The following is a 15540-nucleotide window of genomic DNA, read 5'->3' as shown; positions in this document are numbered from 1 at the left end:
TATATAATTAGGGGATCATTTTAATCGTATGGACCTACAGAATAATGATAAGGTGTCATTTTTACAAAAAAAATGTACTACGTAGAAACGGAAGCCCCCAAAAGTTACAGAATTGTATTTTTTTTCTTACATTTTGTCGCACAATGATTTTTTTTCCTGTTTCGTTGTACATTTTTGGGTAAAATTACTGACGTCATTACAAAGTAGAATCGGTGTTGCAAAAAATAAGCCCTCATATGGATTTTAGGTGCAAAATTGAAAGAGTTATGATTTTTTAAAGGTAAGGAGGAAAAACAAAAGTACAAAAACGGAAAAACCCTGAGTCGTTAAGGGGTTAAGATATTAACATACATGTTCTCCCAACAACCTATAACTGTTAGTACAAATATACTATAGGCTTTGCTCAATAAAGAGGGGATTAAATTGTGAATTTCAAACTTATGGCCGAAGTAACCAATCTGGATAAATTCTTTCATTCAGCTAAATAGGATCATTTTTCCAATTTGGCCCTAAAGTGTAGCTGCCACCATCCATTTTTTTTCCTGTCCCTGCCTATTGCCCATCTATCCCTAACCCCTCCCCCCCCCTCCCTTTAATTTTTTTTTTACTATCTTAAAATGGCTTTTTCTCTACCTGGTAGTGTGCTCACTTACCAGGCAGACTTCCCCAGCAGACGCGACGTCAATGATGCCTGCTGGGGGCCGACTTTCGCCCTTAGCTTATCTATACAGGCCATGATTGTTTTCCTAACCGTGTACCTCCAGTTGTTTCACAACTACAACTCCCAACATGCTCTGACATCTATTGGCTGCCAGGGCATGCTGGGAGTTTTAGTGGTGAAACAACTGGAGGCACCCTGTGTTGAAAACTATCTTTCTAACGGCCGCAACCCCCCCATTCCTTTGCAGCCATTATATTGTTTTCTTTAACTTTCTGAAATTTTCTTTCATATAAGACCTCAGATCAGACATACCCAAGTACAGGACACATGGCTCCTGAGGCAGCAGCATGCTGCCGCGTGTACATGCCGGGAGGCGGGACCAGCGCGCGAGGCCAGGGAGCCAATGCGCGCAGCCCCGGCGTTCACTGTGCTCGATCCCTCCTGTTTGATTGACAGGCAGGGAGCAAGCGCAGGCTGACTGAATTCGGACTGATGCCCGGCCGGAATCAGTCCAAATTCACCTGTGATGTCACAGCAGGCTGCAGCCGGCCACTAGGAGGGAGGCCCCTAGTGGCCGGATTTTCAACAGTAAATTAAAATAATTTACACAAAGAAAAAATAATAGAAGTATATTAGAGATATGTTGTAGTACATAAGTACTACAACATATTAAAAAAAGATGATGACAGTGCCCATTTAAGTTTGAAATTCACAATTCAAGTCTCTCTTTATTGTGTAAAGTCTTATGGGACAGAGATTAAAAAAGGTTACAGGTGGCAAGTAGGTACTAGGTACTATTACAGGTTAAGCTAAGGAGTTGTTTGTGTTTAAATTATTAAAGGGGTACTCCACTGGAAAACATTTTTTTTAAATCAACTGGTGCCAGAAAGTTAAACAGATTTGTAAATTCCCTCTATTTAAAAATCTTAATCCTTCCAGTACATATCAGCTGCTGTAAGCTCAGGAGGAAGTTCTTTTCTTTTTGAATTTCCTTTCTGTCTGACCACAGTGCTCTCTGCTGAAACCTCTGTCCATGTCAAGAAGTGTCCAGAGCAGCAGAGATTTGCTATGGGGATTTGCTCCTATTCTGGACAGTTCCTATAATGGACAGAGGTGTCAGCAGAGAGCACTGTGGTCAGACAGAAAGAAAATTCAAAAAGAAAAAAATTTCCTGAGCATACAGCAGCTGATAAGTACTGGAAGGGTTAGGATTTTTACATAGAAGTAATTTACAAATCTGTTTAACTTTCTGGCACCAGTTGATTGTAAAAAAATACAAAGTTTTCAAGTGGAGTACCCCTTTAAAGGTTTTTCAGACAAGTCTAAGATCCGTGTTTGTTTTTTGTTGGGGGAGGTTGGGATGAGGTATTGAGATGGACTGTGCGATTGCCCAGGGTCCAATCAAAATTAAAGACGGCCCCATATTCATTAATGTTAACTTTCCTGTTTGTGCCACAGGTGTGGACGCTGCTGGACCCTCTCGGCATAAGGAGGAAATTTCCCTTTTTTGCTCGTCATAGGCCAAATATTCTACAGTTGAATTAGAAATGGTGGATTCAGTTTGTGTTCCGATAGTTCGGAAACCTTCCTTAGAAAATGTAACATCATATTTAGTATCAGTGACTTGGTGGAAAGAATCGGTAGAAGTAGCGGACGATGGAACATCTGGTCGTGACGTGGACATCATGGGTCTTTTTTTTCCACGTGGTCGCGGTTTTTTAAGACTTTCTTCAATGACCCTTCCACCTTCGGCAAAACCTTGGAAATTAGAGGGAATGGCATCCTGCCTCAACACCGGTCCATTTGGTGTTTGCACATAGCAGTCTGAATCAAAGTGTAAGGAGCAGAGCCAATATTTTGGTTCCTTTTGTCCCTCCACAATCAATTCTATTACTCTTTCCAAATTTTCGAAGGTCTGCCCGGTCTGCTGGAGCCATTTTCGGATCCTTATTGGATCTTTCGGAAATCTGTGCAAATGGATATCTGGACTTTGGCCCTTTTTGCCACTCTTAGTCGAGCACTTGTTCACCAAGCATGAAGGCATCTAAAAAGAATGTCAAAAAGTCTTCATTTTATAGAATATAAAATAAATATAAAAGCATAGATGGTTACTGTGTCAGCATTAAAGGGGTACTCCGGTGAAAAAAAAAATTATTTAACAACTGGTGCCAGAAAGTTAGACAGATTTGTAAATTACTTCTATTAAAAAATCTTAATCCTTTCAGTACTTATTAGCTGCTGAATACTACAGAGGAAATTATTTTCTTTTGGAACACAGCGCTCTCTGCTGACATCACGAGCACAGTGCTCTCTGCTGACATCTCTGTCCATTTTAAGAACTGTCCAGAGTAGAAGAAAATCCCCATAGCAAACATACAGGACAGTTCCTAAAATGGACAGAGATGTCAGCAGAGAGCACTGTGTTCGTGATGTCAGCAGAGAGCATTGTGGTTGTGATGTCAGCAGAGAGCACTGTGCTCGTGATTTCAGCAGAGAGCTCTGTGTTCCAAAAAAAAGAATTTCCTCTGTAGTATTCAGCAGCTAATAAGTACTAGAAGGATTAACATTTTTTAATAGAAGTCATTTACAAATCTTAAATTTTATAGCTCCAAAAAGTGAGATATGGGCTAACCTCTTTTCCCCACCACAAATCAAAGAAAAACTCAAAAATATAGGGTATGACTTACAAATTTACAAATCTGTTTAACTTTCTGGCACCAGTTGATTTAAAAAAAAAAAAAAAGTTTTCCATCGGAGAACACCTTTAAAGGGGTACTCCGGTCCTAAGACATCTTATCCCCTATCCAAAAGATAGGGGATAAGATGTCTGATCGCGGGGGTCCCGCCGCTCCGTGTCTGAAGCCTCACGACCACGTGGCTGGAGTATCGTGACGTCACGACTCCACCCCCTTGTGACGTCACACCCCACCCCCTCAATGCAAGTCTATGGGATGGGGCGTGACCGCCGTCACGTCCCTCCCATAGACTTGCATTGAGGGGGCGGGCCGTGATGTCAAAAGGGGTCGGAGTCATGACATCACGATACTCCGGCCCCGTGGTCGTGAGGCTTCAGACACGGAGCGATCATCGCTTTGTGCAGCTAAGACAGGTGGGTGCTGCATAAGAGATTGCAGGGGTTCCCAGCGGTGGGACCCCCGCGATCAGACATCTTATCCCCTATCCTTTGGATAGGGGATAAAATGTCTTGGGGCCAGAGTACCCCTTTAACGACTTTTTGTAATACTAACAATTACTTTGGAAATGATGCCCACACATGTAAAAGGTTTAGAATACACCAGGTGCCCCCAAAGTGAAATTTAAAGGGGTACTCCGGTGGAAAACTTTTTTTTTTAATTTTATTTAAATCAACTGGTGCCAGAAAGTTAAACAGATTTGTAAATTACTTCTATTAAAAAATCTTAATCCTTCCAGTGCTTATTAGCAGCTGTATACTACAGAGGAAATGCTTTTCTTTTTGGATTGCTCTTCTGTCACGGCCACAGTGCTCTCTGCTGTCCATTTGAGGAACTGCCCAGAGCAGGGGAAAATCCCCATAGCAAACATATGCTGCTCTGGACAGTTCCTAAAATGGACAGCAGAGAGCACTGTGGCCGTGACAGAAGAGAAATTCAAAAAGAAAAGTATTTCCTCAGTAGTATACAGCCCCTAAAAAGTACTGGAAGGCTTAAGATTTTTCAAATCTGTTTAACCTTCTGGCATCAGTTGATTTAAATAAATAAAAAAAGTTTTACACTGGAGTACCTTTAACAGCGGTTGTCCTATCTTGTTAGGCCTTTTCTACTCAACCAGGCTTTTTATTTTTTTGCAGTGGGCTGATGTGGTTGGAAAAGTAGAAAGCATAGAAAGTAAAATCCTCACTAATGATTTGGTTTCACAAAGACCATCGGCCAATGCAAACAGGCATAGGAAAGTGTCATAGGAAAAGGATGAGAATAGTTATGGTTATATATATTTACACACACACACACACACATCATATATATATATATTTATTTATTTATTTACATTCTCCAAAACTTTTGTAAGCAGCACAACCCGATAGAACAGCAATGCAGTGGGTGCTGTCAGCACAGTCCAGGTCACGATCTGTCTGCTAGATACACACAAAGAGGTTCTTCAGCAGTCCAAGAAAGGTTCAAATGGTGATTTTATTTTCCCATGAAATAGTGATACAATGTTTCACCGGTCTCTCACCGGCTTTTCCAAGCATGCTTGAAAAAGACAGTGAGAGACCGGTGAAACGTTGTATCACTATTTCATGGGAAAATAAAATTACCATTTGAACCTTTCTTGGACTGCTGAAGAACCTCTTTGTGTGCATATGTGCATATATATATATATATATTATTTTTTTGCTCAATCCGTTTGACAATTTTAAATTGTTGTATTTTAAGTGACAAAGGATTAGGTTCAAGTTTATGATACATTTTTTTTTTTTATGAATGCAAACTTTTTAATAAGAAAAAAAAAGTTAGAAAATTCTTGAAAGTCAATTACAGTAAACATTATTTAAATATACCAACCTTACTTGGACTTGACTTGAGTCCAGTGTAAAAGAACAATGATGAAGGAATATTTCCGAGGAAACAATCAGCTCAATTATTTATCCAAATCTCGAAAAAAAGGATGTAAAATAATAATATTAAAAAATAATCTAAAATATCAGTCCACAGATTATTTACCCAATGTCCTCACTCCCATCATCCTCCCGCTGCTCTGACTCCCATCATCCTCCCGCTGCTCTGACTCCCATCATCCTACCTTTGCGCTCACTCCCATCATCCTACCTCTGCTCTGACTCCCATCATCCTACCTCTGCGCTCACTACCATCATCCTACCTCTGCTCTGACTTCCATCATCCTACCTCTGCGCTCACTCCCATCATCCTACCTCTGCGCTGACTCCCATCATCCTCCCTCTGCTCTGACTCCCATCATCCTCCCTCTGCTCTGACTCCCATCATCCTCCCGCTGCTGACTCCCATCATCCTACCTCTGCTCTGACTACCATCATTCTACCTCTGCTCTGACTACCATCATCCTACCGCTGCTCTGACTCCCATCATCCTTCCGCTGCTCTGACTCCCATCATCCTTCCGCTGCTCTGACTCCCATCATCCTCCCTCTGCTCTGACTCCCATCATCCTCCCTCTGCTCTGATGGCTCCCATCATCCTACCTCTGCGCTCACTCCCATCATCCTACCTCTGCGCTCACTCCCATCATCCTCCCTCTGCTCTGACTCCCATCATCCTCCCTCTGCTCTGACTCCCATCATCCTCCCTCTGCTCTGACTCCCATCATCCTCCCGCTGCCCTGACTCCCATCATCCTCCCGCTGCTCTGACTCCCATCATCCTCCCGCTGCCCTGACTCCCATCATCCTCCCGCTGCCCTGACTCCCATCATCCTCCCGCTGCCCTGACTCCCATCATCCTCCCGCTGCCCTGACTCCCATCATCCTCCCGCTGCCCTGACTCCCATCATCCTCCCGCTGCCCTGACTCCCATCATCCTCCCGCTGCCCTGACTCCCATCATCCTCCCGCTGCCCTGACTCCCATCATCCTCACACTAACCAGACTACGCTCACACTATCAAAACCTAAAAACAATTAACTTCTTCCCATACAAAGATAATCTTATTTACCTATACACATACATACAGGGGCATAGCTAGAAACCACAGGGCCCTGATGCCAAAAATTGCCCTGGGCCCCCCTCCTGATGTCCCCCTTCCAACAGACTTGGCCACACAAAGATATCAGTGACTACAGCATCATGATATATCATGATATAAATGACTCACAGGAGACGTCTTCTCTGCAGTCTTCTTTCTTCTTTATCTGGCCCAGACCGCCATGACTTCCCTCGGCAGAGTCTTACGCCCGGACATCATTGGCTCCTCACTTTGTCAGCAGATCCTCATCCTACATGAGAAAACAATAATTAATACAACCCTGTCACATATGGTACCATCAGAATCAGGGGCCTAACTAGAATCCCATGGGCCCCAGGTAGGGTTGCCACCTGGACAGTATTTTACCAGCACTGCCCGTGTTTTGATCACCCTGCCGGTATTTTATATAAAAAATACAGGACAAAAAAACAATTCTCCAACTCCCGGAATGTTGCACCATATACTATACCAGTGTTTCCCAACCAGAGCACCTCCAGCTGTTGCAAAACTACAACTCCCAGCATGCCTGGACAGCCAACGGCTGTCCGGGCATGCTGGGAGTTGTAGTTTTGCAACAGCTGGAGGCCCCCCTGGTTGGAAAACTGACCTATACTATATAGTCCAACATGCTGGGAGTTGTAGTTTTGCAACAGCTGGAGGCACCTCTGGTTGAGAAACACTGACCTATACTATATACTACTATATAGTCCAACATGCTGGGAGTTGTAGTTTTCATTTGGGGGCAGCTGCTGAGCCACAGGCTGTATCAGAGCATGCTGGGAGTTGTAGTTCGTAATTAACTACAACTCCCGAATTTAATAAAAAAAAGCGATCAAAAAGTCACAAAACAAAACAAAACGATATTCCGGTATAAGTTATCGGCTAGGCGCGACACCACTGCAGATCATTGATTTAAAGTGGGCGCTTTAAAATGAATGAACTGCAGCGGATTTTGCGGTGCCAGAGACCGCCGCCACCACCACCACCCGCTTCTCTCCCCCCTGCCTGTCCAGGGGTCCTCCTCAGTCCTTTCACCGCTGCACGGCACCGCACCCCCCACCGCACCGGCCAGAGACCGCCACCGCTGCTGCCCCATTGCCTCTCCCATCCCCGGTTATAGAATTACCTGTTCCCGGGGTCCGCGCTACTTCTGGCTCCGGTGGCGTCCTCCTGAGCTGTCACTGAGCGCACTGACGGTGACGTCGCGTTGAGGATGTTACTCGTCATTGCGCAGCGCACAGCGTAACACAGGACGCAGCAGGAGCCAGAAGTAGCGCGGACCCCAGCCATCGGGAACAGGTAATTATAGAACCGGGGATGGGGGAGGCAATGGTGCGGCGGCGTTCTCTGGCCAGGGCGGTGTGGTGGGGGGTGCGGCACGGTGGGGGCGGTGCGGGGGGCTGGGGCATTATCAGATAATTGGCAAGGTAATTGCCAATAACGCCCAAAATCGTGAATATTGGTCGATCCCTACTAAGTATTTTAATAATTTTTTAATTAATCTACCAATTAACTTGTCGAGTCTCTTACATTTAAGGCCCCTATTCCCCCTATCATTCATTTCTCCCTGTCCCCTAAGGGACACGACAGGGCTAATCGTAGTTTACATTAATGGCCATTTACCCCGGGCTGAGTTAAAGGGATTTAACCATTTATTTGCTAGGGCTATCGATCTCTCCATTAACAGTAATTTTTCAACTTCTGAAGGCGCCCTGGTTGGAAAACACCACTTCACTTAGTTACCCCCTCCTCAGAATGTCACCCATCCCTCCACACAGTGTCCCACAACCCTCTATAACAGTGTTTACCAACCAGGGTGCCTCCAACTGCTGCAAAACTACAACTCCCAGCATGCCCGGACAGCCAAACACTGTCCAGATATGCAGAGAGTTGTAGTTTTGCAACAAGTGAAGGCGCCCTGGTTGGTAAACACTGTTTCACTTAGTTACCCCCTCCCCAACGTGTCCGCCATTCCTCAATACCAGTGTTTCCCAACCAAGGTGCCTCCAGCTGCTGCAAAACTACAACTCCCATCATGTCGGACTATATAGTAGTATATAGAATGGGTCAGTGTTTCCCAACCAGGAGTGCCTCCAGCTGTTGCAAAACTTGGTTTAGGCATGCTGGGAGTTGTAGTTTTACAACAGCTGGAGGCTCCCTTATGGGGAGAAATTGCTCCACACCGTAGGGGAGATTTATCAAATCCTGGACAGAGGAAAAGTTGCCCAGTTTCCCATAGCAACCAATCAAATCGCTTCTTTCATTTTGCTGAGGCCTTGTTAAAAATGAAAGAAGTGATCTGATTGGTTGCTATGGAAAACTGGTCAACTTCTCCTCTGTCCAGGTTTTGATAAATCTCCCCCCTCCCCCCAGCCTTAAAACCATCATCTTACCCGGGTCCTGGCAGCTTCCTGGGCGTGCACCCGAGGAGAAGGGGCAGGGGGGGGGGGGGGGGGGGGGGGGGGCTTTTCTCTTCCGGGACCTTGTGTGCTTGGCCCCTCCTCTTCTCCTAGATTCCCAATGCAGTCCGAAGAAGGGGGCGTGGCCATCGGCCGTCAGGGGGCGGAGCCTCAACATGTGTGAATGATGTCAACACTCCCGAGCCCTCACTCCACTTCCTCCTCCTCAGGCGTCCGGAGCCGCATCATGTGTCTGTATGACGGAGGAGACAGGAGTATAATGGAGGCGGGGCCTGCGGGCAATGGGACCGGTGCATTGCAGTAGAATGAGATGCTCCGCCTCCATCACATCCTATTGGCTCTCTCTTGTCACGTGACATATTTAACCGTCACGCATCGATGCGCACAGCAGTGTCAGTTTGGCTATCACAGGGACAGGATCTCCTCACCCTGTGATTGCTGAAGCTGTACAAGCTCTCATGGCCTCTGTGGGCCGACAGAAGTTCACACATGTACGCGGCTCATACGGCTGCCTCATATACATTTACACTATTGTTACATGTACTGTTGATCCCTATGCCCGATGGCGCTGTCATCAGCGTGCGTCCCCGCGAGCGCCCCACGCCCGCATCTCTACTCCCCGTCCCCCGCAGGAACAGAAAGTAGAGCATCGGGCGCAGGTAAAGTAGTACTGCGCATGCGCAGCACTACGCAAATAGCGTAGGGAACTAGGTAGGTATCGTAGCCGTAGATGAGTGTAGGTTGTAAGTTAGCATTGTTTAGTATTAATAGTGAAAGGAAGTTAGGCACCACAACTCCCAGCATGCCCAGACAGCTAAAGGCTGCCCAGGCATGCTGGGAGTTGTAGTTTTACACAGGTATAAAGTAGTTAGTGTAGTTTTAGATCAATGTGAGCGCACTTTTAGAGTAGTGTAGTGTTAGCGGAATTTTACAGTTTTTAGCGTAGTTTTAGCGCTGTTGTAACGTATTTATCAAAGCATAGTGTTAGCGCAGTTTTAGTGTAGCTTAGTGTTAGCGTATTTAGCGTAGTGTAGTGTTAGCGCAGTTTTACAGTTTTTAGCGTAGCATAGTGTTAGCGATGTTGTAGGGTATTTAGCATAGCATAGTGTTACCACAGTTTTAGCGTAGCTTAGTGCTAGTGTATTTAGCGTAGTGTAGTGTTAGCGTAGTTGTAGTGTATTTAGTGTAGTGTTAGCGCAGTTTTACAGTTCTTAGCGTAGCTTAGTGTTAGCGCAGTTTTACAGTTCTTAGCGTAGCTTAGTGTTAGCACAGTTTTACAGTTCTTAGCGTAGCTTAGTGTTAGCGCAGTTTTAGTTCTTAGCGTAGCTTAGTGTTAGCGCAGTTTTAGTTCTTAGCGTAGCTTAGTGTTAGCACAGTTTTACAGTTCTTAGCGTAGCTTAGTGTTAGCGCAGTTTTAGTTCTTAGCGTAGCTTAGTGTTAGCGCAGTTTTACAGTTCTTAGCGTAGCTTAGTGTTAGCACAGTTTTACAGTTCTTAGCGTAGCTTAGTGTTAGCACAGTTTTACAGTTCTTAGCGTAGCTTAGTGTTAGCGCAGTTTTAGTTCTTAGTAGCTTAGTGTTAGGGCAGTTGTAGCGTATTTAGCATAGCATAGTGTTACCACAGTTTTAGCGTAGCTTAGTGCTAGCGTAGTTGTAGCATATTTAGTGGTGTTAACGCAGTTTTACAGTTCTTAGCGTAGCTTAGTGTTAGCTACGCTAAGAACTAAAACTGCGCTAACACTAAGCTACGCTAAGAACTAAAACTGCGCTTAGTGTTAGCGCAGTTGTAGCGTATTTAGCATAGTGTAGTGTTAGCGCAGTTTTTGCATATTTACTGTAGCTCAGTGTTAGCGCAGTTTTAGCGGAGCGTATTCTTAGAGTAGTAGGTGCAGCGTAGTTTTAGCGTATTTAGTGTAGTGTAGTGCTAGGGCAGTTTTAGTGTATTTAGCGTGGCTTAGTGTTAGCTCAGTTTAAGCGTATTTAGTGTAGCGTATTGTTAGTGTAGTTTTCTAGTAGTTGGCGCAGAGTAGTCTTAGAGTAGTTAGCGTAGTGTAGTGTTAGTCCAGTTCTAGCATAGTTAGTGTAGTTGTTAACGGGTGTAGTGTAGCTAACTTAGTTATACAGGCAGATAAACTGTAGTTTAGATAGTTTACAGTGGGGTGTAGCTAAGCTTAGTCATAAAGTGAAGGGGCTACAACTCCCAGCATGCCTAGACAGCCAAAGGCCGTCCGTGTAGGATGGAAGTTGTAGTTTTGCAAAAGTAGCAGAGGCAGTTGTGCTCTGCTACGTTAATGCTGTGTACAGCCTTCTGTATAGATGGCTGGATACGGTGATCACAAGGCCACTTACCCACCTCCGTTCCTGCTCTGTCACTGGACTCCAGGTACTAAGCCATTTTTTTGTTGTTTTTCTTCTTGTTTCAGATACGTGAATGCGGAGGAGGATTACATCGGATTCGGTGGACTACAACGATGACCTGCATTATTTTCTTTTCTTTTAGTAAAATGGTTAACGAGGGCTGCGGGGGAGTGTTTTTCCTAATAAAAATGGTTTAACTTGTGTGTGCTTTTTTTGTTTGATATTTCTTTACAGGCTTAGTAGTGGAAGCCGTCTTGGTAGTAGTGGATGTCTCCTCCCGATGTCACGCACTCATGCTCCCGGGGGGAATGTACTTTTTTAAAAGCCCTTCTGTCCTACATGTTTTCACAATACCCATGAAGTAATGCAATAATGAAGTAATCAAATAATAAAAGGCCCTTTTCATTGTTTCTACACGTGTAAAAATAAATCAAATATAATCAATCATAGCAATATACTAAAATGTATATACTAAATATGCTAAAAATACGCTAACACTATGCTATGCTAAATACAATAAAACTGTGCTAAAACAAATCTACGCTAAATACGCTAAAACTGCGCTAACACTACACTACAATATACATACAAATATACAACCAATAAATATTCGTAATTTTTTTATTTATTAAATGACATGTTAAAAACAAACCTGCTTCTTGTTAAAGGATTAAGAGAGTTAAAGGGGTAGTCTGTTGAAAAATATATATTTTTATTTTCTGTCCACAGTTCTCTCTGCTGACATCTGATACCCCAAAACAGGAACTGTCCAGAGCAGTAGAAAATCACCTTAGCAAACATATGCTGCTCTGGGCAGTTCCGAATACGGACAGAGGTGTTAGCTCACTGTGGACAAGATGTGTAAAACCTAAAAAAAAATAAATCCAAAAGGAAAAGCATTTCACCTGTAGTATACAGATGCTAAAAAGTCATGGAAGGATCAAGATTTTTTTTATAGAATTAATTTACAAATCTGTTTAACTATCTTGAGCCAGCTAATTTATTGTCAAATTCAACGCTTTATTAAATAAACAAAGATAGGTTAAGTCACAAAGAAAGGCACATGCTGCCCAATAATATACACAAGAATCATCACCAGGTCAAAACCACCTCGTGCAGGAGTGGTAGGGCAAGAAACCATACATGTAGTCTCGGTAACGAAGCGACATTTCTCACCTATCTAGATAGAACATAAAATCAATAAAAGTACAACATAACATTTCAAACATCTAAAAAGAAACTAAAAACTGGGCAAGGAGGGAAAGGGAGAAAGAAAGGGGAGAAGGGTGGGGAGAAGGTAGGGAAAGAAAGGAAGATGCGAAGGAAGAGGACAAGAGGGGAGGGGGAAGTGAGAAGGGTGCAGAGACGCGCGACTAAACTAATATGGGGCATGGAACATCTTAGCTATGAGGAGCGATTAAAGGAGTTACAATTGTTTAGTCTTGAGAAGAGACGTTTAAGGGGGGATATGATAAACGTATATAAGTATATTAATGGCCCATACAAAAAATATGGAGAAAAACTGTTCCAGGTTAAACCCCCCCAAAGGACGAGGGGGCACTCCCTCCGTCTGGAGAAGAAAAGGTTTAGTCTAAAGGGGCGACACGCCTTCTTTACCGTGAGGACTGTGAATTTATGGAACGGTCTACCTCAGGAACTGGTCACAGCAGGAACAATTAACAGCTTTAAAACAGGGTTAGATACATTCCTGGAACAAAATAACATTAATGCTTATGAAGAAATATAAAACGACATCCCTTTCCCTTATCCCCTTACACCCTTCCCTTCAATTCCCTGGTTGGACTTGATGGACGTATGTCTTTTTTCAACCATACTAACTATGTAAGGGGGAGGGGGGGTCCGAAGTCACACAGCAGGTGCAGTGGAGGAAGAAGAGAGGCCAAACTGCAGAAAGTGAGGCGAGTAAACAAAGTCAAGCCAGAGACGTCAGCGCCTCAGGTATCTGTCACTAAGGCCCTTCAGTTCTGACAGGCACTCCTCCAGGCCCTGAATGTGTAGCACTTCTTTAAGCCAATCTGTAACTGTCGGTGGGGACAGAGACCCCCATCTTCTAGGTATAACCCTCCTAGCTGCTGCCAACAGTAGACCCGTCACACCTCAGTGACCTAGGAGAACCAGGGAGCATCGAAAGTAAGAGAACCTGGGGTGACTGATCCAACCTAACCCCCGTAATAGTGTCAATAAGGGAGTAAACATCCCTCCAGAAGGCACTTAATAGTGGGCAAGAGAGACAGATATGAATCAATGTGCCCCCTGCTTGACCACACCGCCAACCTGTGTCCTGAACAGCAGGGTAGAACCGGTGGAGCAGGGCTGGAACCCTGAACCAACGAGACAATAATTTATAATTGGTCTCCTGCAGAGCAACAGCTATCAAGACCTTATGACACATCAGAAAAGAAGTGTCCCAGTCCGAGGCGGTGGGGGTGTGGCCAGAGCCAGTCAATTTAATAAAACATGTGTTCAACCGGAGTACCCCTTTAATTCACGTTTGTTACTCATTCACAGCGGTTGAATTGGCACATGGCTAGCCATGTGAGCAGTAACGCCACGTCAAGGCTTCAACCAGTGTTACTGACCATTCACCCACCTTTCATATCTCCCATACAACCTAACAGCCACCTACCTTTCATATCTTACATTCAACCAACAATTCACCCATCCATTCAAAAAATACCTTACCTTGCATACCATCCTGTAAATCTTAAAGCAAAAACATTGACAGGTTAGCAGAGGAAGGAAGAAAAGGTACACCAAATAAAAAGTGACCGCACATGATGGTTTAAAGGGGTACTCCACTGCCCCAGCTTTCCGAAAATTTAGGTCCAAAACCTGAGTGTGTGGTTGTGATATCTATGGAAGTCTATGGGAGGGGGCGTGGCAGAAATAAATGGGCTTTTGGAACTAAATGTTTTAAACACTAGGGCAGTGGATTAACTCTTTAAACTCTCACATGACAGACAGGATGTTCTACTGCTATTTGTAGATTGAAGGCTTCTTACCACCAAAGGCACCACATGCTTCCAATTTCAGTGCATCAGGTAGGTCTCAGATAGACCACGGCAGAGGGAACAGAGATTACAGAAAGCCAGAGAGTTAGACATTTCTTTTTTTTTGGGGGGGGGGGTTAACAGTTTAAACTGAACAGAAAACACATGGCAACAGGACAATATTAAAGGGGTATTCCAGTCCAAAACTTTTTTTAATCTATCAACTGGCTCCAGAAAGTTAACCAGATTTGTAAATTAATTCTTATAAAAAAAAAATCTTAATCCTTCCAATAGTTATTAGCTTCTGAAGTTTTCTGTCTAACTGCTCAATGATGATGTCACGTCCCAGGAGCTGTGCATGATGGGACAATATCCCTATAGAAACTGCACAGCTCCCAGGACGTGACATCATCATTGAGCAGTTAGACAGAAAACTTCAGAAGCTAATAACTATTGGAAGGATTAAGATTTTTTTAATAGAAGTAATTTACAAATCTGTTTAACTTTCCGGAGCCAGTTGATAGATTAAAAAAAGTTTTGGACTGGAATACCCCTTTAACTAAATAGAGTGAATAAATGGCAACAAAGCAATATATATATATATATATATATATATATATATATATATATGCAAACAAGGCTTCTAAGAAGCCAATAGTATGGTACATGAAATGCACATTAAACTATGTTAAAACAAAATATGACGTGAGAGGCAAAGCCAATAGTAAAGAAAAAGGGGGGAGAAAAGGAGAGGAACAAAAAAAGGGTGGCACAAGAAAAGAGAAGATCACCAGGTTTATCCAAGGGGAGGACATAGAGCATCCTTCAAGTCCAGGACATTCTTGTTCAGGTTTTCTCCCTATAAAAAAATAATATCATAATTAAAAGTTGAAGAGAATCCAAGTACAACCAAATGATTTCACTGTCATCTTATCATGAATTAAAAAATGTCTTGATATATTTGATGTATTACTAACATGGAATACAGGAGAAGGGAACTAGCTATGTCCATCCTTGCTTTTTTAACAAATTCAGAAGATGTCTCCACCAGTGTCACTGGAATGTTCAGCAGATAGTGCTTTGCAAACTGTGAAAGAAAAAAAAATTGTAAATGCTACTATTAAACTTTAAAAAAAATATTAAAAATAAAATCAAAAAAATTATAATGTTTTCTACCATCAATATCAAAACGCCACAGCTACTAGAATCCTTCTGCTTCTTGTGCTTCATCTTCTTAATTCCCCACTGGTTTTCCTCTTCCTGCTTGGCATACTTACCCAAGAATACACTTTAAAAAAATAAAAATAAGAATATATTATATATATGAAAAAAATGTTTTTATTATTATTGAAAAATAAAAAAGATAATATTAATAAAAAAAATGAATAAAATACAT

The 15540-nt window shown here is 43.2% G+C and overlaps 1 protein-coding gene across 1 annotated transcript; it reads right to left on the bottom strand.

The window, feature by feature from the left end:
- Positions 1-1887: 1887 nt before the first annotated feature.
- LOC130272882 (uncharacterized) lies at positions 1888-8814 on the bottom strand. Its single transcript, XM_056518863.1, has 4 exons — positions 8751-8814; positions 6487-6607; positions 5206-5295; positions 1888-2705 (listed from the first exon to the last, which is right to left on the bottom strand). Exon 4 carries the CDS (start codon positions 2703-2705, stop codon positions 1974-1976), a length of 732 nt encoding a protein of 243 aa, XP_056374838.1. The 5' UTR covers positions 5206-5295; positions 6487-6607; positions 8751-8814; the 3' UTR covers positions 1888-1973.
- Positions 8815-15540: the final 6726 nt, after the last annotated feature.

Source organism: Hyla sarda, chromosome 5 (genome assembly GCF_029499605.1).
Source record: "Hyla sarda isolate aHylSar1 chromosome 5, aHylSar1.hap1, whole genome shotgun sequence".
NCBI lineage: Eukaryota > Metazoa > Chordata > Amphibia > Anura > Hylidae > Hyla > Hyla sarda.
The sequence above is the reverse complement of the archived record's forward strand: the minus strand, read 5'-3'. Positions and strand labels throughout refer to the sequence as shown.